The sequence below is a fragment of the Aphidius gifuensis genome, linkage group LG4 (assembly GCF_014905175.1).
Source record: "Aphidius gifuensis isolate YNYX2018 linkage group LG4, ASM1490517v1, whole genome shotgun sequence".
Classification (NCBI taxonomy): domain Eukaryota; kingdom Metazoa; phylum Arthropoda; class Insecta; order Hymenoptera; family Braconidae; genus Aphidius; species Aphidius gifuensis.
This window is the reverse complement of record NC_057791.1, coordinates 5031975-5056287: the sequence shown is the minus strand read 5'-3', so window position 1 is coordinate 5056287 and position 24313 is coordinate 5031975. Positions and strand designations below refer to the sequence as shown.

General features: G+C 24.8%; 4 protein-coding genes across 11 annotated transcripts; 3 read left to right on the top strand and 1 right to left on the bottom strand.

Annotated features, from left to right (window-relative positions):
- Positions 1–25: 25 nt before the first annotated feature.
- Positions 26–21465, top strand: LOC122854774 (phosphoinositide 3-kinase adapter protein 1). 7 transcript variants are annotated; one of them, XM_044155726.1, is made up of 9 exons: positions 26–257; positions 8790–8825; positions 10298–11125; positions 17726–17897; positions 18013–19094; positions 19162–19485; positions 19575–20417; positions 20489–20983; positions 21080–21291. In XM_044155726.1, the coding sequence occupies exons 2-9, from the start codon at positions 8816–8818 to the stop codon at positions 21094–21096; spliced, it is 3771 nt and encodes a 1256-aa protein (XP_044011661.1). In that variant the 5' UTR covers positions 26–257; positions 8790–8815; the 3' UTR covers positions 21097–21291. The 7 variants fall into 7 exon arrangements, with proteins under 7 accessions (XP_044011661.1, XP_044011660.1, XP_044011662.1 ...); XM_044155725.1 differs by lacking the exon at positions 26–257 and adding an exon at positions 6711–7032 and having other exon boundaries at positions 21080–21465; XM_044155727.1 differs by lacking the exon at positions 26–257 and adding an exon at positions 6712–7032 and having other exon boundaries at positions 19162–19461; positions 21080–21465.
- LOC122854777 (J domain-containing protein) lies at positions 1671–4335 on the bottom strand. The gene is made up of 4 exons (XM_044155735.1): positions 3694–4335; positions 3513–3614; positions 3268–3384; positions 1671–3182 (listed from the first exon to the last, which is right to left on the bottom strand). The coding sequence occupies exons 1-4, from the start codon at positions 3775–3777 to the stop codon at positions 2964–2966; spliced, it is 522 nt and encodes a 173-aa protein (XP_044011670.1). The 5' UTR covers positions 3778–4335; the 3' UTR covers positions 1671–2963.
- A 119-nt stretch (positions 21466–21584) lies between the features above and the next one.
- LOC122854771 (waprin-Phi1-like) lies at positions 21585–22804 on the top strand. The gene is made up of 2 exons (XM_044155722.1): positions 21585–22058; positions 22138–22804. Exons 1-2 carry the CDS (start codon positions 21824–21826, stop codon positions 22299–22301), a joined length of 399 nt encoding a protein of 132 aa, XP_044011657.1. The 5' UTR covers positions 21585–21823; the 3' UTR covers positions 22302–22804.
- Positions 22805–22894: 90 nt separating this feature from the next.
- LOC122854772 (waprin-Rha1-like) lies at positions 22895–24004 on the top strand. 2 transcript variants are annotated; one of them, XM_044155723.1, is made up of 4 exons: positions 22901–23180; positions 23258–23323; positions 23409–23588; positions 23692–24004. In XM_044155723.1, exons 1-4 carry the CDS (start codon positions 23174–23176, stop codon positions 23784–23786), a joined length of 348 nt encoding a protein of 115 aa, XP_044011658.1. In that variant the 5' UTR covers positions 22901–23173; the 3' UTR covers positions 23787–24004. The 2 variants fall into 2 exon arrangements, with proteins under 2 accessions (XP_044011659.1, XP_044011658.1); XM_044155724.1 differs by lacking the exon at positions 23258–23323 and having other exon boundaries at positions 22895–23180; positions 23692–23926.
- The last annotated feature ends 309 nt before the right edge of the window (positions 24005–24313 follow it).

Genomic DNA, 24313 nt, shown 5'->3' with positions numbered 1-24313 from the left:
TAAATTTATCCTTCAATTTCATTATATTCAACAACTCAACTACAACTCATTAACCAGGTCGAACCACACCCACTAAATTTGAGGTAAAAGCCAGCTGTTTGTTTCTTCTTGTAGCTGTTGTTACTGCTTCTGCTTCTGATGCTGCTGCTGATATCGATCGTATATTCTCCTTTGATGGAAATATTGCTAAAGCATATATCAGCCACTTCAATAAGCCACATAGCATCATGTAAATCAATGTAGCTAAATTCCCAAAGGTAAATAATTATATTTTTATTTACTTTTAATATAAAATAATATTTGGTGATGCATTTACAGTGTTAAATTTATCCAGGGAATTTCTCATATTTTTTTTTCTTTGTCTCTGTATGTGTTTGAACTAAAAAAAGATTTAAAAAATAAAAAAAAAATGAGTTGCTCTCGTGGGACATTCAATGTCTCTTTCATCATGAGTAACCTTCTGTTTTATCTGTTATACGCCCACGAGATCTTGCTCTTTAAATGCCCACCTGAGATATTCTAGACTGTTTTTTATTATTATTATATTTATTTTAAAATACTCGAGCAATTTTTTTCAAAAGTTTTAATATATTTTATAAAATTTTAAAATTTAATCAAGCTTTTAAAATATTTTTTGCATTAATCCCAAAGCTTTTTCACAAAAGTTGTCATCATTTTTTATTTGTGTCAAAAAAGTTTATTAAAAGTTTTTTTTCGAATATAGACAAAGTTAACTATGATATTTTATAAATTCGACAGATTTTTGTTATCATTTTTTATTTGCCGAGAACGTAATGGAATTTTAGTGCAGCAAAAAAAAAAAACATCATTTTTACTTTTTGTTTAAAAGGATTTATCATCAGGATTAAGAGCTTATTTTTCATCTGACAAGAGCTTTGAAATTGTGACTGAATAGAAAATCTTCTTTGGCTTCTTTCAATTTTATTTTTTGTTTTTAAAAAATTTTTTTTTCTATTCAAATTCTGTAGATTATATTTTTTCTATTTTTTTTTTCTATATAAAGCAGATGTTCTATTCTAAAAAATTCAAGATAATATTTATATTATTTATCGAATATTCAATCCTAAATAAAGTTTTAAATTATTATTACAATATTGATAAAATAAAAAATATTTTTTCCAAGTTATTCAATTACTATTTGATTTAAATAAAAAAAATACAAGATAACTCATCTAAAATATACATATGCATAGCAAAATTTATTTAAAAAAACATAAAATAATATTTTAATATGATGTTGTGTTCCTTGAAGTGAAAAACAATGATTCGCCCCAATTCCCAACAAAATTCAAACTCAATCAGCAACAGGCAAGTATATATAAAATAGTACATAAACTACCCTTACAAGTTATATATATTATATAACAAAATATTCGTGATGGATCAAGTAGTTCAACACCCATCTATCCCAGTAACGAACAATCTCTCTCTAATTTTCATCGTGCTTGACATACTGCCACGAATTTACTAGCTATTTTCCACTCCTTGTTTTAAATTAATCAATATATCATGGACTAAAATAGAATTTGCCAAACAAATAATATTATCATACACATAAACATTTAAATAAATATTAAAATATAATATTTGCTGAAAAATATAATATTAAAAATAATATAGTGTATTAATAAATATTCATTTGAAAATACCAAGTCTTGTTCAAACATACATTTATTGATTATCAATTTTTAGACATATACACATAGTAGTTATGGTCATTGAGGGTTGAAATATCCAAATATTTTTTTATATATTATTTTTTTAATTTTATCATTGAATAAACTTTTATTATTATTATTATTGATATATTTTACGACAAATTTGGTCAAGATATATTTAATAATCATTGTTGAAAGGACGTCATTTATTTTGATATATATTTATTATTATTTATTGTTTTATTCTTTTTTTGTTTTCAACTTTTACATTTAAATATATTTTTTTTTTTTAAATATTATTTATATATATATTTTATTTATTTATTTGTTTTTTTTTTTTTTAAATTTCGATTTCTTTTTTTAGAAAAATACATTCAATGTCGATATACATACCAAAAGGATCATGTGTTTTAAAAATAAATCACGTATAATAATAAAAAAATCCAATTCAATCATAAAAATAAATGTGAAATAATAAAAACTGCAAATTGAGTTATAAAAAAAGAATAAATATTTTCATTGTTTGAAAAGGGTTGTGTGATTATTTTTTGTTTGTTTTATTTATATTTTCCATTTGAGATAATAATATTGAATGAGTTTTGGGATTATTCATAGTAACAATAATAATAAAATATACAATAAAGAGACAGTTTTCAATATGCACTACCAACTTGTATGAATGCATTCAAGCATATATGAAATTGTCAATTCAAGTGTTCACATCAAAATAATATTTTGCCCCAACACTGATGCAAGTATTTTATTTTTTTTTTGCTTTTATTTTGGCTACTTATTTCAGAGAAAAAAAAATCATAAATAATAATAATAAAAATATGTCAAAGGGTAAGTTGGGTTTTATCGCTTCGGGCGATGCTTTTGATGCTTATTTTTATTTTTTTTTCTGCAATGATCATCTCTCTAAGACCACGAGAAATCATTGAAGTAGGAAATATTTTTTTTTTTAGGACACACTTATAAACCTATACAAGATATACCTTTATTTATCATGCAATTTTTTTAAATTTCATATTTTTAAATTTCAAAAAAACAATCTGGATATGTTTTTTTTTTTCTTTGTTTCGTAAATATAATTTTTTTTGTCTTTGTTTCAAACAGTATATTGTACAAAAAAACTGTTTCTGGATCCTGCCTCAATTTAATAATATATATCTCTTTTTGATAAATTAAATTTTTTATATTTTTTTTTTCAATTATTTTGTGCTGTTATTGTATTTTTGAATTTAAATATCTTACTTTCTGATAATTTATGTAATTGTAAATTATTTAAATTTCATAATTACGAAATTTATTTGCAATTTCACTTGATGCTTGTGAATCAACATTGAAATCACGACGTGCACCATAATGTATATTAGCACCACCCTCAGATGCACGTCTATTTGGATTTGATGGTTGTCCACGTACATGACCTGGTGATCCACCAGCAACACTACCACTTGGTAACATTCTGTCTTTAGTTTTTGGTGTACTCCAATGCATTGACTATTTTTTTTTTAATATAAATTAATTTTTTTTCATTTCATATATATCTATTATTTATTAAATATTTTTTTTTAAATTAACAAACCTGTTGTGCGTGTTCTTTCATGCCCAACCAATTTTTGTAGCTTATATGAATACCACTGTTTCGCCATTTATCGTAATTCGTACGTTTCTCTGGGTCACACAGTATCTCCTTGGCTTGCTGATATAAAAAAATTAAATAAAATTATACACACTTTAAGTTAATCACTATTTTCTTAAACAATAATTTTTTTATATAAAACTCTTGCGTCATTGATACAATTTGATATTATTATTTTATAATGTTACCTTGAGAAGTTGAAATTTTGTCTCTGCTTCCTTGTTACCGTCGTTTTTATCTGGATGATATTGGAGCGCAAGAACCTTGTACTCGGCATTTATTTGCTCTATCTTAAAAATAAATAAATAAACAATATATAGATTAAAATATAAAAAAAACACATATTATCATTAAAAATTAATTACTTACTGTTGAATTTTCATCGCAATTTAACATTGCATAAAATTCTTCATCATCAGAACGTTTATAACTTATAACATCATTGACACTCATGTTTATAATTATAAATAAATATTTATAATTAAATTAATAAATAAAATAAGTATTATTTTTTGATAATAATACTTTTATTATTAATTTAAAATCACCTGTTGACTTTTGATATAATATGCACACCGTTGCGTTGTTACGAATGACACATTAATGTTACTAGCTAGATTCAGAAGGTCCCGGTTACCCGGGAAATAATAGTCAACGAAACGCGCGAGCGCACTCCTGGCATAAGTCGTTAAATCCTGTTGTTGCGCAGTTTGATATTATATCAACACCATCACAATTTTATACAAAATAAGGAAACAATGATTATTCAATACATACAGCCTATACAATAATCAACAATCATTATTTAACAAATGCTTATTTTAGAAATACTGATGATTATGATAATGATAATGATAAATAAATAATTAAGTCAACAGCTGGTACACAACTTTCAGGAGAGACAACACTGCCACGTGACTTTTTCGTTTTCTCTCACTTGGCTGTATATATAAAATGATGAAAGGAAAGGCCTTGGATGAATGAGTCCAACTCTCGCTTGACAAAAAAAAAAGAAAGAAAACTTGCATCAATATATTGTGAAGAACGGAGTTTAAGTGGATAGGAGATTGTTCGATTAATCAGAGGGTGCTTGATGAGAAAGAAGAGAGAAAAGATCATTTGCTAATTGCCTGACAATGATTATCATCATAATAATTATGATGCTATATGTAGGTCAATGGATCAACTTTGAATTGTGATTCATAATAAATTCGAGGAATATATAATGTTATTTTATTATATAATATATTATGGATCAAAAAAAAACAAGCGTTTTTTTTTTAATTTTGATTCACTAAGCTTTAAAATTCATTTCATATAATCAACTTTTTTAAAGAAAATGTACAACTAATATTGATTAATTTTTAGAAGGCCCGTGTCATTTCTACTTACAGATTTTAACTGTTTTTAATTTTTGTAACTATGATAATGTTGAGCTATCCTCGGAATTTTTTTTTTATTAAATTGTCTGAAATTAAGGCTAGTTAAAGAAAAAAAATATAGTATTTCAACAAGGAAATAGAACATAAAATACAATAGTGACTGATGAACAATTTCTTATCCTTTTCATCAAATAATTTGAACTTTCATTTGATTCAAAGCTCTGGAACTCGTATCATCTCCGAATCGAGAGATTCGGGCTGCTAGAGTAGCTGCCAGCTTCAACGTCATATTATTTTCAAAAAAAAATTTAAATAGTAAAATTATTACAAAAATATATGGAATACCTCTCTGCTAGTTCTATGTTCCTGTTAGAATACCATATTTTTTCTAAGAAAAAACAATTTGAATAATGAATTTAATAGGAGATTATAACTTAGTAGTAGTAAGTTCAAAAATATATGAAATACCTCTTTGCTAGTTCTATGTTCCTGTTAAAATACCATATTTTTTTCAATAAAAAAAAATTTGAATAATGAATTTAATAGGGCTTTATAATTTAGTAGTAGTAAGTTCAAAAATATATGAAATACCTCTTTGCTAGTTCTATGTTCCTGTTAAAATACCATATTTTTTTCAAGAAAAAAAATTTAAATAATGAATTTAATAGGAGATTATAACTTAGTAGTAGTAAGTTCAAAAATATATGAAATACCTCTTTGCTAGTTCTATGTTCCTGTTGAAATACTATATTTTTCTCGAGAAAAAAAAATTCTACTAACTAATTTATTAAGGAATTATAACTTAGTAGTAGTAAGTTCCAAAATATATAAAATACCTATTTGCTAGATCTATGTTCTTGTTAAAATACTAAATTTTTTTCAAAAATAAAAAAAACTTAAATAATAAATTTTATATAGTATAATTACTTTATTATTATTAAGTTTAATAATATAATTTTAATAATATTTTTATACAATATTTTTACCTACCTTAGAGCTTGACATCAATCATTACTTTTCAATCAACGATATAATCAAAAAAGTCACGAGAATAGTTTTCTCTGAAAATTAAAAATAAAAAGATGTTAAATCATCACGTTCTATTTGGCCATAATAATATGTTTCGCTCCTGTGGTGCATCGTCGAAAAAGGTATAGCAGCAGCAACAAAATGACATGCGGTCTACACGTGTTTCCCAGACACAATGCACATCTAAATAATTTTTTTTTAAATTTTATTACAACAATAAAAAAACTTGAATTTTCAATACATAAAAAAAATAAAACTATAAAAGTATTCAATTTTTTTTCTACTTGACCTTATAAAGAAAAAAAAAGTTTCACCTACTTGTTAAAAATCAATAGAAAAAAAAATAGATTCATCTTCAGATAATTGCCAATGACTTTTTAATTTTTTCATCCAATTAAAAAATTGCAAATTGGTTTTAATTATTATTTAACAAAAATTGAGAAACCTACCTGATAAAAAAAAAACAATAATTTATAAATTTGATATAAATTCAATAGTAATAATAATAAATTAATTACGTTATAAATATTATTGTTTTATAAACAATGTCACCTAAATAATATAAATATCACTCAAAATTTTTTGTAAAGAGAAGCTTCAGAAGTAAAATAAAATAAGTTAAAACTATTTGTAAAAATTTTAAATTAAAATGCAATGTGATTGAAATTGGGCGGTCTCTCAAAGTAGTAAAATATAGATTGGATTAAATAGCCAGATGCGTGGGTATAAAATGGGTGGGTATATACTTTAACTATATATACATTTTTTTAAACTTTAAATTTATAAAACTGTATGCGTATTCAAACCGTTACTTATTTTTCATTCGCTAGTCAAAGTGCCAAGAAAAAAAAAGAGGATCTCATTTGCATTATATTATTATTATAATAATTTTATATATTATTTAAATTTAATAATGAAAAAAAATAAAAAAACATTTAAGATTAGTAGATGCATATGTAGGGCTGTTGTTGATATTGAGAGGGGAAAAAATAATATTATCCTCTATATATATATAAGAAAAAAAACTTGTGACCAAGATGCCAACATCAAGCAAGCCAACACATAACATAAAACACTTGGGGGCTTTGGCTTCTTCTTTACGCGCTTTATTTCTTTTCTCTTGTGTGCTTTGCTGTCAGTTACTCACTGTTATTCACTGTGTTCACTTCTTCATCTATTGTTTATATATTTAATAGTTTATTTATCATTTTAAATAACAATGATTATCAAATATTAGATTGTAATTAGTGATGTGTGTTATTCAATTTCGAAACATATATTATGGATAATTATTAGGGTAAGTTTTGTATTTTTTAAAATCATCTTTATTCAATCTGAATGATATTTTTCTTCTTTTTTTTTCTTCACACACAAGTTGATAAAAATAGAAACCTAAAACTGACAGTTAGTTCAAATGATGCACAATATTTTTAACTGCATATTTTCTTAATAATATAATACTATTGAAAGATATAAATTTTAGCTTTAAAATCATTTTCAAGGGTTCAATTTTATTACTCATGTGATGATAGATTTAATCTGTTGTTTACAATTGAATTTAAAGTTGACAATGGTCAAAGTTGCAAGGGCTATCATAAGTATATATTTATATATGTATATATTTACCGTGCCAGGAGGAGCCAAGGTTTTTTTTTTTTTTTATCTTTTTCTTCTCACTCATCACAGAGTAAATATTCAATTTATATTAATATATAAATTTAAAGAAATAAATAAAATAAACGTGACTATTATTTACACGACTAAATTTAAATATTGAAAAAATAAATAAATAATCAATTATAGAATTTTAATTTTATTATAACAAAAATATATATAAATTTATATACTAAATATAAATGTTTTTTTATTTTTTGTTAAATCAGAGAAGCATGACTCTCGTTGATACACGAATTGGCTTTAATAAGGGCACGCGCGTCTACTTATTCCACCATATACAGGAAGTCATATTCCATCTACACAAATGTGTTATTAAATTGCCTGTTATACACATGTATATCCAGGTGAATTTTATAAACCAAGTAAATTTAATTCGCTCGAGTAAATATATATTTTTTATATACAAATGTATTGCAATGCAAGATCATGTCAAACTGACAGTGTGATACTACTTCCCTTCTTCCGGCAAAATTTAAACTTATATATTCACTCGACATGTATTTCCCCTCTTGAAATTTACATGTTTTAAATTATTTTTTTTTATTTCTTTTTGTTGCATCCGCTCTTGATGATGATGGTGATGATGATGATGGGGGATGAGTAGAGTAGTAGTAAAAAACATAAAAAAAAAAAAACAATAAGTAGTAGAACAAAATCATTTCCAGCACGTGCTTAACATCCGGTCTTTGTAATAAATATTTTTTTGTAAATTTTATATACATGTAATTCCAAAAATAAACCAAGTATTTTATTTATTTATTTATTTATTTATTTTGCAATTGGGATAAAAATACACTTGTCCGTTCAATTGATTTGCAAAGGTTATTTTAATAAATATATATAACCAAGTGTGGATGATTATTTCGAGTTACTGAAACTGATGATGAGGGGAAATTTTCATTTGGTTATATACTAAAATAGATGAGTGTTTTTTATTTTTTTTATTTTTTTATTTCTAATGCTCATCGCCGTTATGTGTATAGACACATTCTTAAACACATATGTATATAGAAAAGTTATTCGAGGAAGATGTGTGTCTATGTATGTTTTTCCAACAATTAAAGCAAAAAAACATATATATAAAATAAGTAAAATTAAATATATATATAAATAGATAATTTGAGTTTTCATTTAAATTTAAATTCTGAATGAATTTAAAATAAATTTGTGAATTAAGAAAATGTTTGTCAATGAACAAGATGCGATAATGTCTAGTGCTTATATTTCACGACACTTGCTTACAGTCTAAATTTAATAATTTAATATCTATTTTTGTTGTATGAATGAAATTTTAAGATGAATAGTTGAATTTTTGTATTTTTAAATTAAATTTTATTAATTATTAATATCTTGTTTATTTTTTTTTTTATTGTATAGGATCAAAATAAGAGTGAGGAATAACAATGGCACTTGGTAAGTTTTATATTGTTGGATTTTAATTAACAGTCATGTTTCAGCTTCAATGAAATCTATAATCCTACTTTAAATGCACAATGTTGTTTTAGCAAGACAAGTTTATATATATTTTCTACATTTTTTTATTTAATTCACTACTGATGCTACTGGGAATAACTGTCAATACTTTAACACCTTATTATCATTTTTTTTTCTTTTTTGTTTTTTTTTTTATTTTTTTGTAGGCATCTGACAGCTTTTGCATTTCAAATCAATAATATAACTTTCATTTTTTTTTTCTTCTATTTTACATATGTAGATCACTTTGATTTTGTTCATTTATTTTTTAAATAATTGTTCAAGTTTATCTTATTTAAAATAAAATTTGACGATGATTAATTTGATTTTAATATTAGTTTTTATTTTTTAATCTCTCCCCTGTTATATGTCTTGATAAATTATCACAAAATTATCAACAAGTCGTTGGGAAAATAAATAAATTTGATTACCTATAAAAAAAACTATATATACACTTAAAAAAATATATTGTTTTTTTTTTTAAGCCTTCATAGTTGCCTTGAAAATTGCTTAATTTTATATAAAAAAAAAAAACATGTTTAATTTTGTTTTTTCTATTTATAGATATAGGGTAAAACCAAGTCATTTAAAACTGTCAATTTTAATGATTTCATTGATAATTTTATGTGACCTCAAGTGATTTAAAATAAAAGTTCAATTCAGTAATTTTATCAGTAGAAATTGCTCCGAGGAAAAACCATAAAAAAGATTATCTACTTCAACATTAATTATCTCCATTTGTAGAAATTAAAAAATCCTCTAAAAAATTTATATCATGATTATTCTGAATATCTAAAAATATTAAAACAAATTAAATTAAAACAAAAAAATCATGTATTTAATTTTTAAAGACAAGAAATTTTTCCTATCATTATTATTACTCTAAAATTAATTTTAAAAAAATATAATTTTTTTTTTAAATATCAAAAAGAGTAATGTTTCTTCAGCTGTCATTTTTTGAATGAAAAATATCAAATATCTTCGATCGTCTATCTCGATGGTGTTAAACACACAATTCTTTGGCAAATATTAATTTTTTTTTTCTCTTCTCATATAGAATGACAGTATACAGTAATAAAAATATAGAGGGGAGAAAAACTTAGTCTTGCGTCCGGTGTACTACTGTGTTGCATATCCTCAACATCCCCACTTTTTAGTTTCATTCCTCTTATTTTATACCGCCACTGAGTCATGCTTGTTCATGCTGTATTATGCAGTATCATTCATGGTCCTAGACATCATCACAAAGTAACAAACCATCAGTAGTAAACATTATTCAACTCCAACAGTCATTTAAATATATTTTCTCTAAATAAAAACAATCAAATGTGATTAATTTTTTTGTTAATGTGTTATAAATTTGTGTGTGAATAATTATTAAATAATAATATATATATTATTTATGTTTACAGACAATCCATCGTATTTTACACTTTCGGGTGGTACAGTACCCCCGTCTGGTCTGTCAAATGATAAATCAACACTATCAAAAAATAATAATACCAATATCATAAATACCGGATCATTATCACGTGGTTTTGCTGCATTATTTCTTAAAAAATCAATAATGAATAATAATAATAACAAAATATTAATAACAAGTGAAAATAAAAGTGATAATTTAGTTGAAAATAAATTTCATAATAATGAACCAAAAAGAAATTTACGTAGTTTATTTCGTTCAATAAGTGCAAATGCTGATAATGAAACACTTCAAATATTAAAAGGTGAACCAAGACCATCAGATGTTGCACCTCCATCACCATATTTGCCTCATCGTTCTCATTCACATTCAGATCATGACAGACGTCGTCCAAATAGACGTAAAATTCTCAAATCAGCCAGTGAATTATTATCAAATGATATGATTTTTTGTGGACTACCTGGTGAAGAGGAAGCATCATCTCGTCTTCATGATAATAACAATAATAATAATCATAATAATGATGATGAAGAACAAGATACTGGTGAAGTTTTTTTGGGTATTGATGATGCAAGGTATTATAATTTATCAGCAACATTACCAGCACCTGGTCCTTCTGGATCTAGAAGACACTCAATTGGTACATTTCGTGATAAGGAACAAAACTTGGCTTTTAGAAGAAAACGCATTATACAAACTGAGGGATTTATCAAAGAACCAGATGGCTTTGCACCACCAATACCTACTGATCAAGTTGATGGTATTATTCATGATAATACTGTGCATGAAAGAAAACACAAGTGTGTCTCTAGAAAAGGTATGAATTTATATTTATAAAATACTTTTTTTTTCATTTAAAAAATACTGAATTATTTAACTTTTATTATCAATTTTTTAAATGTTAATTATTGTTGTAATTTACAATTTTTTAAGTACAAAATTTAAGCTAAATATTTAAAAAAAAGTATATAAACCTTTTTTTTTTATATTTTACATTTTTTTACTTAATAAAATACAAAGAGCCCTCATGTAATAGATGTTATTCTCACGATTCACATATGCCCTCATATAATAAAGAAAATCATTGTCAATAAATCAAAGTGCCTGCATGTAGTATTTTTTTTTTTTTTTTTTTATATAAAATAATATCATTCTTGAATATTTATTTTCGTAAAATTTAAATTAATTTTTATTTATTTAAACAACTGAATGTTATTCATCCAAAATATATAATATTATTGTTTTTTCTTTTTTTTTTTTCATTTCCGTTTATTTATTTATTATTTTTTAATTATTATTTATATGCATGTGTGTAATATTATTATGACCATGCACCTGAATTTATATGAGCTTAGGCACGTAGTTCCTCAATCCCCGGAAGTCATCTTTTTAGTATGCCTCAACACCCGATTCTTTCATATATATTTTTTTTTATTTAAACTTTTTTCTTTCTCCTTTTTATACTACTTGTTTTTTGTCGATAGATTTTTTTTTTTTAGAATGAAATAAAAAATTAAATACGCGCATTTGAGTTTTGACTTTTGAGTGTGCAATGTAGATGTATATTTGATGAAAAATAAAATGTGTATAGGGTGAGTAGTTAAATCTGACGACCGGAAACAGACCAGGTTTCGCTTTGCCCATAAAACAGTCGCACGTGCGCCCCATGGCTTCTATAAAATCTCATGTTGTTTCCGGTCTTTTTCAAAAATATATTTCTGCTTATTCAAATGTCAAAGGGTAAAATTGCAGAATCTAATGTTTAACGTGGGTGTTGTATATTTATAAATTCATTGTAAATTTTCTTCTTATAAACAAAATTAACTGTCAAAATATTTTGTCACTGACAAATGATTGAATGATTTTGTTTATTTCCCTCTCTTGCATTAAATGCATTCCAATGCACTTTTAATTTTTTACAAATTCTTTTTCAAACATGCAGATGTTTATTTCATGTTCCCAATGCTGGAGTACTTGTTTATCATCTAAGAATATTTCTGGGATGTTTACCTGTTGGCTCGATGAACCTCAAGGCTATTTAATTTAATTTTTGCCCACAGCTTCCAGAAACTCCCCTGTTATTCCAATCATTTCTAAAATTAGTACATCAAACTCTGAAGTTACTCCAATTTACTCTAATTTATATACCTCAAACGAAGTTACTTTAGAGTCATTTCGAAGTATATATATACACCCAATTTCTTATCAAGAAAATATCACGTTTTCAAATTTAAACATTTAGATATAGTCCTCCTTAATTTTCATATTATATCTTGATGAATCGAATTTCTTTTCGGAATGATTATAAAGGTAAAAAATTATTTAAATGACTTTGAAATTGATCCAAAAAAAAAAGCTCCAGTTGAGGTATCAATAGTCTTATTCAAAATAATAATAAATCAAAGATGCATTTACTGATTATACAAAAAAATCACGTGTGCAAAGTGCACAGTGTTTACTGACATCTCCAGTTGATCAGTTGTATATTGATGAACAATTATTTAATATAAAAAATATATTAACTCATTGACTTTGCACGTGTATATCCTTAAATGGTTATAGTAATAGTAAAAAATAAAAAGACACTTGAACTTCCGGAGAAAAAAAATAATCGGACCGCTTGCTTATATATTTATTACGTGACTTGTGTGTATTTGAATATTAATAACATTAATTTAATATTATGTATATGAGACATTTATTATGCAGCTGTTAATATAATATTGTGATATACAGTCATCCCGCGTAGCTCTTGCAGGATTAATTTTAATATATATAACTATTGCTGCTGCTGTTGTTGCTGTCATTGTTGTCACACCTGATTAAATATTATATATTTTGCACCTCATGTGTTTATATATTTTATTTATTTATTTTTTAATTTTATTTTTATCATTCTTGTTGCATGTTAAGAAAGACATCATATATATTGATGGACAGTAGAAGAAACGAGTATATTGAATTTGTAATTTAATAAAATAACATATAGAACTTGTAGAACCTGTTTGTCATTGTTGATTAAAAATTAGATTTAAAATGTATTTATAATTTGTTAACATGTATCGTCAATTATACTAATTAATAATTATATTGGCATTTTTTATTTTAATTGTTGATCATTTGTTTGTTATTATTTTTGAAGAACAATTTATGAAATTCATCTCACAAATAAGATTGTATTCTAAACAACCCATTGCAAACAAAAAAAATTAGTAAAAATATTTATTATACATATAAAATGTAGAATCTAATTATGAGTTTGTATGATTTTTAATTATTTTTGCCATCACGGTCTGTGGCTTATGCCATCTTGCCTGAAACAGGTCGTGGAGAAAATCTTATACAAAAAAATAAACAACAACAACAAAAGCTATAAACCAACTAGGCCTTAGGCTAGAAAACGTATAGCCATGTAAGTCATTTTAGTTTATAAAAGTCGTTGGAAGTCTAGGTGAGTCGTCAGTTATTTGTTCAATCGATCAGTGAATAGTCCCTCGTTTAACTTAGTCATATATATTTAAAAAAAACAAGACATACAAAGTCTCATATACAATCGATGTATTTTTTTGAAAAACTATTTTAAATAATTGTTGTTAAAAGAAAAAATAAATATACATAAATTTATATTATTAGATGAAATATATTCTCAGTAAAACATACAAAAAAGAAATGAAAATTTATTTGCTTACAATATGGCCCTTTGAACGAAAAAAAGGAATAAAAAAACAAACAGATAATTCGGAGATAAGCTGATAAGCCAACTGGCGTCTGGATTTCGATGGGATGAATTTTTTTTTTTTCCTTCTTATATTGATGCATCATTTTAAAAATAAAATTTAAAATTTATTATTCCTTTTAATCTCAATTGACATGCACAACTTTGACTCAATTAATTCATCGAATTAAATTGATAAATGTCAATTAATATATATATACCAATTTTAATAATAGTAAATTGTTATTTTTAGATTAACAGTAATTTTAAATGATAAAAAAAAAATAAAAGTTGTTATAGCAAACATTTTAAAATCACTGACCCCTTTAATAAATCACTTGTATAGGACACACCATAATTTTCATCTAAATGATCTTGAACGATATAAAAAAAAGGGATTTATATACTTGTGAAAAAAAAAATAACGACACATTGGCGTCGAGTTGTTCACCACACAAATTAAACGACTTGTGTGTTTTCAATTTGCTTTACTTGTACTGAGTGGAATTATTTTTTTAAATAAAATCAATCAATTATTTAGTAAATGTAACTTGACATACTTGTAAGCCTGTAAAACAAGAGAAAAAAAAATGTGAAATTTAAAAATTTTACAAATAGTAAAATAGGTTTTCATTTTTCTTTAAATTCTTATTTAAAATTTAGCTTGAATATTAATTTTTTTGTCATATCTAATTAACAAGTTATTTTACCATTAATTTTATTTTAAAATATAAATTTCAAGTTAACATCTATAGAGCTGTGATTTAACATTAGATGACACCTTACATTTATTTTTTTTCAACAATAAAAAGAGTTGTTTTCATTAAAACTTTCCAATAATTAATCTTTTAAAAACAACCAATTCCATAATAAGACTCTGCAATCTATTAAAATAATCAAACTCATAATGACATGACATCTTTTGATTAAAATTTTTTTAAACAAAAAGTATATATACACGTTGAATATATAAACTAAAAGTTTCTGATGTATTTTTCTAATTAAACACGACAACTTGAAGGGAAAATAAAAAGAAAAAAAAATTAAAAAACTAAATGTAATTAAGTGTTGACCCTGTTTTGCAATTTATTATTATTGTTATGATTATTATTAATATTATTTGAATGCTTTGCTTGTTATATAGAATAAGGAATGTACTCAATGTACTAAGTCTACTAACGCGCGGGCGCAAGTATATATATCTCTCTTCTTGGCACAAACATATATATTTTTTATTTCCTCTTTTTTCATCATAGAGATGATTTGAGTATTCTATATAAACGACACCCGCCCTTTCTTCCTCTATAGCAAGCCCTCCTATCACTGAATGCTATAGTCCATCCTATATACTCTCTCTTCTCGAGACTCTCTTAATATTTCATTCATTCCGCGTGCAACGTTCTTCTATCTACTACATGTACGCTCGCGCGTGGGCGTCGTCAATTCACATTTTATTTGACAACAATATTATATACTTGTTGGCGCCAAATAAAATCCATATTTATTATTATCACGAACTTGAAATAAAGTAATAAATATATTTTTTTAAATAATTATATACACCGGATATTAATAATATAATTATTATTAAAACAACAAGTGTCTCGCTTTTTAATTTCAAATAATATATTATAATATACATAGTAAGAGTGCTTTAATCAAATTTATTTTATTTCTTGTTATTACGACATAAAAAAAATGCTATATATTCAGCGATAGATGTGATGAAATAATGGAAAAAATATATCGTTTTTATTAGGATTTAAGTGGTGTGAGCATTAAATTTAAAAGAAAAATTTTTCTACAAAGAAAATAAATTTTTTTATTATAAATTTCCGGGAATTTATAAAATCAATTTATTATTTTTTTAAATTTATAAAAATTGGATCAATATTATAACAGTGACATTATATAAACTAAATTAAATTTTTGTTTATTTAATTTACAAATTTCGTTTTTTAAATTTTTTCGATTTTATAAATACAACAGTTACTGTGCTGTGTTGCCAAATTAATATAAATAAATAATTTAAACACATAATTATTGATTGTAAAAAAAAATAATTGAATTGAATTTTTTTAGTTTAAATAATATTATTTATATACGAGAATCAAATGACTATAGTATAATGCTCACTCCATTTTAATTGTCTCATTTTATATTTTAATTGAGTTTATAGTATAGAATGTTACAAGTTATTTGCAGTGGCTTCAATATAAATATTTTAGCTACTCCTCATTGGGCTTGGTTTTAATAAAGCTCAAGATTATTAGTTTTCTTGCGGACAGTAACATTGCATCACGCGTTAACATATAGTGCAACAAATATTTAATAAAAGAAAAATTTAAAATGCGGATTAAAGAAGAAAATCGTTATGCTGAACAAAGCATGGCTTATTTTGGTAAATAAATAAATATAACAATTTAATTTAAATAATTAATATTTTTGAAATTTAAAATTAAAATAAATTAATTAACACTATAAATAATTATCAAAATTTAAACAAACAATATTATTAATTATTTTTAAAAGTTAAAATTAACTTTTAAATTTGTTTTTTTTTTCTCATGCCAACAAGTAGTATGTGCATATTGCACTTGAGAAAAAAGAAATAAAAAAAAAAAAGCTAAATGATTGGCAGTTTGTTGCGAGGGGGATGTTTTTAATATTCAAATCACATCAACAACACACGATTCATCATTATATGGTAGTCGCCAAATTCGTGGTAGCAACTGTAAGTCAACAGTCATTTTTCTGTTGGTCAAACAATACACAGTAGCTAATGGTCTTACAAATGCCATTCGCAATTATCAATTTCTTAAAGTTACTCGCAGTACAAGTCTGTCCGTCACTTGAAACTTTTTATATTATTTTCATTGTCTCGGGTTTTTTTCTTAAATTTATCATGAATTCATCGAGTGAAGATATTTTAACTGATTTAAAATATGATACAATGAAAATACGTAAATTTAAACGACCAAATTTCATTGATTTATCTGGTATTAAAAATAATAATTGTGAGTGATTTAAAAATTAATAAACTACTAAATTAAATATTTAATTTTATATTTGAATAGTTATTTTATCATAATCTCATTATTTAAACCGGATACACATCTATGTTCTTTTTTTATTTATTTTATATAATATATATATATTTAAACTACAAGAGATCTTTTGTTGAGGCTATCGATATCACTTGGCCTCTCTCGCATTTGAGTTTTCTCCCCATCTAAATAAATGAATCGAATAAATACCAAAATAAGAATAATATTATTTACATGCAACACCTTTATCTAAAATAAAATTTATAAAAGCATTCAATAAATAACTGACAAGTGTGATGATGATGATGATGATGGGATCATTGTACGCATTTAGTATAATGTAAAAATATATTTTGTATATTATTTTACTGTTCAAAAAAATTCAAAAGACTCCCCAGAGAGTGTGATCTATCTTTAAATTGATAAATAAATAATGAATTCAAAACTGTTTTAAAACTAAAACCAGATATACATTTTTATATTTTATTTTTTGTTAATTTAATTTATTTGCATATACTAATATATACTACGGGTGTGGCACATCCTCATATATATAAAAGACTTTAATTTTATTTTTAATTTGAACATTAAAAAAAAAATGTATTATTTAGTTGATGAATTTTTAGAGTTAATTTTTTAAATATAATTATTATAGGTTTACGAACACGAGGTATAACAGCCAAGCCTGATGGAACAAATATGATTGAAGACAGAGACGATGTGGTATTCATATCCAGTAAAGTTAGTGAAGCATCAACGCTCTGGGTCAACTACCTCACTGCTTGCTTTGAACAGATCAGTCGACAGCAAGGGCGGCCTCCTTTCAAGTTAGTATATATCATATTACATTTTTTTTTTTTTAAATATATATTTATTATTTTATTTCAACTTTAAATAATATTATTTTTAATATATTTCTTGTATTTTTTTTTGTTCATTTAGAGTTAGACATGTTACTGTTGAAGATTCAACATCACCAATAATAAATGAACGTATATTAAAATCACGTTTACAAATAATAATAGTATGTCCAGTATTATTAGAATGTGCAACAAGAAGATCAGAACAAGCATCATCATTGGCAAAACAATTATCACCAAATCGTGTATTAGCAATGATGCTTGGTGTTCATGATGGACATTTAAATGATAATCAAAAATCAGTATTTATAACATATGATAAATGGCGTAAATTTTTTGTAAAAGATCAAGATGAAACATTTGTTGGTGAATTTCTTGGTGCTGCTGTATCAATATTAGGTACAACAACATCATCATCATTAAAAAATGATAAAACAACATTTACTGTACATCCAAAAAAAGTAAAAATTGGTAATAATAGAGTTATTGTTATAATGAATGATCCATTAAAACCAGAAGATATGGTTAGTGTTATTGTTGATAGATGTGGTGAAGTTATTGATATAAGTCAAGTTAAAAAAAGAAATCCTTATACATTACAATTTGCAATACCAGATAGATGTCTTGAGGTATCAATGCTTATTGGTGTACGTATTATTGTTAATGGTATTGGACAAGGTGTTAGACAAGTTAAATGTGAAAGTAGATTACGTGAATTAGATCAAATATTAAGAGCAAATGATAATCCATTTGAATTTATGTGTCAAACATTTGGATTTCATTCAGGTGATCGTGAACAATTTGATAATTGGATTGTTCATTCATTTCAAAAAAATTTACCACCAAAATTTGATTTATTATCAACACCAAATGGTACTGTTCCATTACAAAAAAATACAACAAGTTCTGATGAATATCCAACATTATTACATTTTGCTGCACGTTTTGGTCTTGAAAAACTTGCATGGCAATTATTAGAATGTCCAGGTGGTGATATTGCTTGTGATATTAAAAATGTTGCTGAATTAACACCAGCTGATATTGCTGAAAATTCTGGACATACTAAACTTGCTCATCAATTACGTGGTTATATGCAAATGAATGAATTTACAAATATGTATAGTTATCTAAAAGTTATCAGTGAAAATTCAAACATTGAGTCAAGTGAGTCATTTATTTTAATAGAAAAAATTATTTGTATATTAATTTTTTATTTTGTTTTGTTTTTTAGACAATGAAAGTTCACCTCCAGTAATTAATTCAAATAGCCAAGCTGAGACTGAAGTTGATAGAGAAGATTATTGTCAACCACGACCAATAAGTGAAGCATATTTAGTGCCACCAGCAGCACGTCCAATTACATCACCAATAACAGCATCATCATCAAATTTATCATCATCTTCTATGTGTTCAAATAATTTTATGGGTGATATGAATTATTCAATTGTACCACCACCAACACCTGTTTTATCTTCATCTGTTTGTACACCAATAAATCTTGATGCAAATTGTCTCAACTCACCTTTACAAGGTTACTTGAAAATGAATCCAGCAGGTTACATATTAATCTAATAATAAATATTAAAATTGAATTTTTTTTTGTTTAACATTTAAATTTTTTTCTATTTTCATATATTGATAAAGGACCAAAAATTCCAGTTGTTACTGCTCCACTTATGGCATTAAAAAATTCACGAAAAGATTTATCAATGAGTCGTGATGATAATTCAATGACAAATTCAAGAAATACAAATTCAAGTAATTCATCATCAAGTCAAGGAAGAAAATCACGTGAATTATCTGGACCACAAGATGAATTATTAGAAATAATAAATGATTTTAAAAATAATGTATTTACAATATCAGAAGTTGAAAGACTTGTTGAAACATGGAAAAATCGTAATGATGTACAACAAAATTTTAAAGATAAACAAAGACAATTAACAACAATGAGAGATGAATATGATCGTATACAAAAAAAAATGAAAGATGAAATGAAAACAACAACACCATTTGATAGAATTAAAAAATTTTTCTCAAAAGGAAAAAAAGATTCATCAAAAGATTCTAGTAATAATGAGGAAAATGATGGAGCATCAATTGCCAGTGAGGCTACAGATAAAACACCAAGTGGTGGAAGTGATAGAAGGCCAATCAGTAGTTTAAGTCTTCACAGTGTCTCAAGCTCATCGTCATCTGGAAGAATGAGTATAATAAGCGGTTGCAGTGGTACAAGTCTTGGTGATAGTGGTACACATTCAGATACTGAAGATCGTCGTCTTAGAAATTCAAGAGAAGACAAAAATGCAATGATGAATTATGAAATTCCACCTGCACCAAAACCATTTACTGGTAAATATTCACCAATGCGTCATGCACCACCATCAACAACAAGATCATTTGATACTGATAATAATAATCGTCGTGTTAATGTTCAAAATGATGATTTTTACATTGCTTTTCCAGTATCAGGACTACCAATTCATTGTAAGTTGTTTTATCTTTAATTAAACTTTTAATATAGCTATAAATTATTAATAATTAAAATTTAATTACAGCTTATAATCCAGATGGTAGTATCATTGAACCAAAGACACCATTTACACCTTGTGATACATCACCACAATTTTTAATGTCAAATAAAATTTTAGAAGAAGAAGTAGCATCATCTGGTGAAATAATAAATAATTCATCACTTGAATATATTAATGTAACTGCCAGTACGTTAATTGATGAAAAAAAAAACGATACGGAGAATTTAAAAATTGATAAAAATTCAAGTAATGTGGTAGAGACAGTGAGTGAAAAAGAAAAACAATTTACCAAGGACATTGCTGATGAAGAAGTTAATACTATTGAAGATAAAATATTGACTCTGTCTGAGACGACAACTCAAGTATCTTGTTTGCAGTCAAAACACGTGTCAAATTCGATGGGTCTAGATGTTGTTGATGCACCTATGCCAGATTACATGAATATACAACCAATTGAACAAGAACCCAAGGTTGTTGGGACTATTCCAAAAAAAATTCCACCTCAAGTTCCACCTCGTGGTAATTATTATTTTTAAAATTTATTTATTTATTCTTTTAAATTAATAATGTATACTTATATATTTTTATTTTTTGTTTTTTACAATTATGTTTTAGCTTCGACAAAAAAATAAATAACCATGTGTTTTATCTTGGAAAACTTTGAGTGTGGATATTTATAAATAATAATAAACATGTATGCATGTATTACCTCATGTATTTCGAGGAATTAATCAGCATAATACATACCATTGTCATACCAAATATATACAAAAATAAAATGAAATAAAAATCTTACAACAGTCAAGGTTAAATTATCATTTTAAATAATAAATAACTATAAATTTATGTTAAATTGTATTTTTTAAAATAACGTTTTTTTATATATATTTATATATTTAATTAATATTGTATATCACAATTATAAATCATATAGTTTATTGTATATCTATTTGTATTTTTTTATACTTATAAATGAAAAATAAAAAATTATTATATATCGATTATTGTTTATATTTATTCCATATGATTTGAATTAAAAAAAATGAAATAAATAACATTATTTTTTTTATTTTCATTATGTCATCATCCAGCAATATTTATTTCTACTTGGATAAAATTCATTGCAGCATCAGTAAAGATAAACTAAGTATGTTGAGAAAAAAAAAAAAAATTACATTTTTAATAAGTTTGCCTTGAATCTTGATAAAATAATATTAAAAAAAAAAAATTAATTAAAACAAGATGCAAGAAATTATTGAGAGGGGATTCGCCTATAAAGAGAAGAATTAAAAAAAAAATTTAATCACTGACATTGATGTGTTTTTCTTATAATAATATTGAGTTAGAAAATAAATAAAAATGTTTAAAAAATTAGTACTGTTATTATTTTTAATGGTGACATGTTTATTAGCACAAAATTATAATTATTATTATGAAAAATCTGGTTCATGTCCACCAGCATTAACAGTACCAGTATGTTCAAGGTCGTGTTATGTTGATTCAAATTGTCAAGATGATGAAAAGTGTTGTCCAACTGGATGTGGTGGAAGTTTTTGTTCTCAGCCGGTTACAATGAAAAAAAATTTACAAATTGGTTTGTCACTGTCGTTTTATTAAAAAAAATTATTAAAATTAAAATTTATTTATCATTAATTTATAAAATAATTGTGTAGAAAAACGAGGTTCTTGTCCAACAGTACCAGCTGGTCGTTGGATTTGTTCACCAACTTGTACCAATGACAGTGATTGTCGAGGAGTTAAAAAATGTTGTGTTAATCGTTGTGGTGCACTAAATTGTCAAATTCCAGAAGTTAAAGCTGCTGAATTAAGTTATTAATTTAGAAAAATAAATTCAATATCATAAATAGATATAAAAAAATATAATAATAATATAAAAATAGAGAACAAAAAGTTAAATTAACATCATCATTTACTTTCCTGTCACGTGGATTTATATTTATTTATTTTTTTCGTTAGATTATTTCGATATGACATGTATAATATTCTACAGTAGATTATCATATGACACCAACAAACTTTCCCACATCCCATATTGCATGTAATTTAATTCTCACATGATTTTTAAGTACACTAATATATTCATAGGGAACACAAGAGCTATCTATGAATATGTATAAATTATTTAAAATAAAAAGGATGCACTTATTTTATATATTAATTATTATGTGCTAAAAAAAAAAAAAGAATTTAATAATTTATCATCATCATGTATGACTACAAATATTGATTCATTCAGTTGATCTCAACTTGTAAGCATCATTAAAAATAACTCTTGTTTTATTTATATAATAAAATAAAATATTATTTATAAAAAATTAATAATTAATTTTTTTATTTATATATATAAAATATTGTTTGTGTTTTTGTTATTTAAATTGTTTTAAAAAAAAATTTTATTTATCATTTAAATTATTTAAATTGAACAATCAAATATATATTGTTAGTAATTTCTATGACTTTATTATTTGTAACAACAAGCATTTGAGTATAATATAATACTCGAATAGAATAGAAAAAAATAATAATATATAAAGAGTGGGGATATTGTTGAGTTTAACTATTATTTTAAAAGAAGGAAGATGAAGAAAGTAATTTAATAGCAAGGGGATAATAAAACCCTAACAATTCGCATTCAGCCTTGCTCGAGATAACACATATTCAAATTGATCGAAATAAATCACACTTGACATGGATCGTAAGTAATAAATAATAATAATAATTTTTATATTTTATCAATTTATTATTCTATTATTATTTTTATTTTTAATTAAGGTAAATTTTTATTTATTTTACTTGGTCTATTGGTGGCTGCTCAAGTGATACAAGCACAAGTATTATGTAAATTATCATTTAAAAAATTTATATCATTAATAATTATTTAAATAGCTATATTATTATGATTATTTTTATTATTATTTTTTAGTTAAGAAAGGTAGTTGTCCAAGAAGAAAAACAGTGTATCATTGTGAGCCAACATGTATGAATGATTATCAATGTCCATCAAGTCAAAAGTGTTGTCCAAATAAATGTGGATCTGTATCATGTGTTGAAGCAAGTCCAGTTTATACTGGCAATAATGGACCATACAGAGGAATAATTAAACGTATGATTTATTGATTTATTATTATAATAATTATTTTATATTGTAATAATATATTTTAATCAATTATTATTAATAAAGAATTTATTGTTTTTTTATTTTTTAGATAGCCATGTTTTTTGTGGTGGTATGAAGTGCACTAAATGGGAAAAATGTGAATTGGAGCGTAATACAAAACGTGCTAGATGTGTTCGAGTTTAAAATTATAATATCAATAGTTATTATGTCAACAATAATTTTTTAATTAATTACTTATGTTGACTATATTTTGTTTTTTTTTTTACTTGAATATAAGCAAGATACACTGCCACTTTTAAATCGTTCCATATAATATTATAACATTATTATTATTATACTTGTAAAATGGAAAATCCAATAGATTTAATTAAAATTTCATGAATAAAGTCTTTTTAAAGCAATTTATTAGTAATTAAAATTAATTTGTTATTATTACATTTGTTTATTTTTTAAATTTCAGTATTATTTCTCCGACTTTATTTTTTTTTTCAACAATCCTCGGAATTTTTCCATCTCTTCTCCGATCATTTTTGTCATCGTACAAAAAGTCGGAGAAGTACTTTCAGAATGAGCACGTTTCGGAGAAAGTCGGAGAAATTTTTTTTATCGAATTATAGTTTGTTTGAAACGAAATTTAAATTTAATTCTACGAATCATTATCATCATGATATGTAATAGGTCGTTATCCTCAGTGGGCTGTGATTAAAAAA

Bases quoted from the DNA above. Each gene is read 5' to 3' on its own strand.
- LOC122854777 (XM_044155735.1), bottom strand. From the start codon at position 3,777: ATGAGTGTCAATGATGTTATAAGTTATAAACGTTCTGATGATGAAGAA. The intron at 3,385-3,512 runs GTAACATTATAA...TTTTTATATCAG, and splicing joins CAAAATTTCAACTTCTCAAG to CAAGCCAAGGAGATACTGTG. The intron at 3,183-3,267 runs GTTTGTTAATTT...AAAAAAAAATAG, and splicing joins TGAAAGAACACGCACAACAG to TCAATGCATTGGAGTACACC.
- LOC122854774 (XM_044155725.1), top strand. The intron at 19,095-19,161 runs GTGAGTCATTTA...TTTGTTTTTTAG, and splicing joins AAATTCAAACATTGAGTCAA to ACAATGAAAGTTCACCTCCA. The intron at 20,418-20,488 runs GTAAGTTGTTTT...ATTTAATTACAG, and splicing joins ATCAGGACTACCAATTCATT to CTTATAATCCAGATGGTAGT.
- LOC122854771 (XM_044155722.1), top strand. From the start codon at position 21,824: ATGTTTAAAAAATTAGTACTGTTATTATTTTTAATGGTGACATGTTTA. The intron at 22,059-22,137 runs GTTTGTCACTGT...ATAATTGTGTAG, and splicing joins GAAAAAAAATTTACAAATTG to AAAAACGAGGTTCTTGTCCA.
- LOC122854772 (XM_044155723.1), top strand. The intron at 23,324-23,408 runs GTAAATTATCAT...ATTATTTTTTAG, and splicing joins GATACAAGCACAAGTATTAT to TTAAGAAAGGTAGTTGTCCA. The intron at 23,589-23,691 runs GTATGATTTATT...TTTATTTTTTAG, and splicing joins ATACAGAGGAATAATTAAAC to ATAGCCATGTTTTTTGTGGT.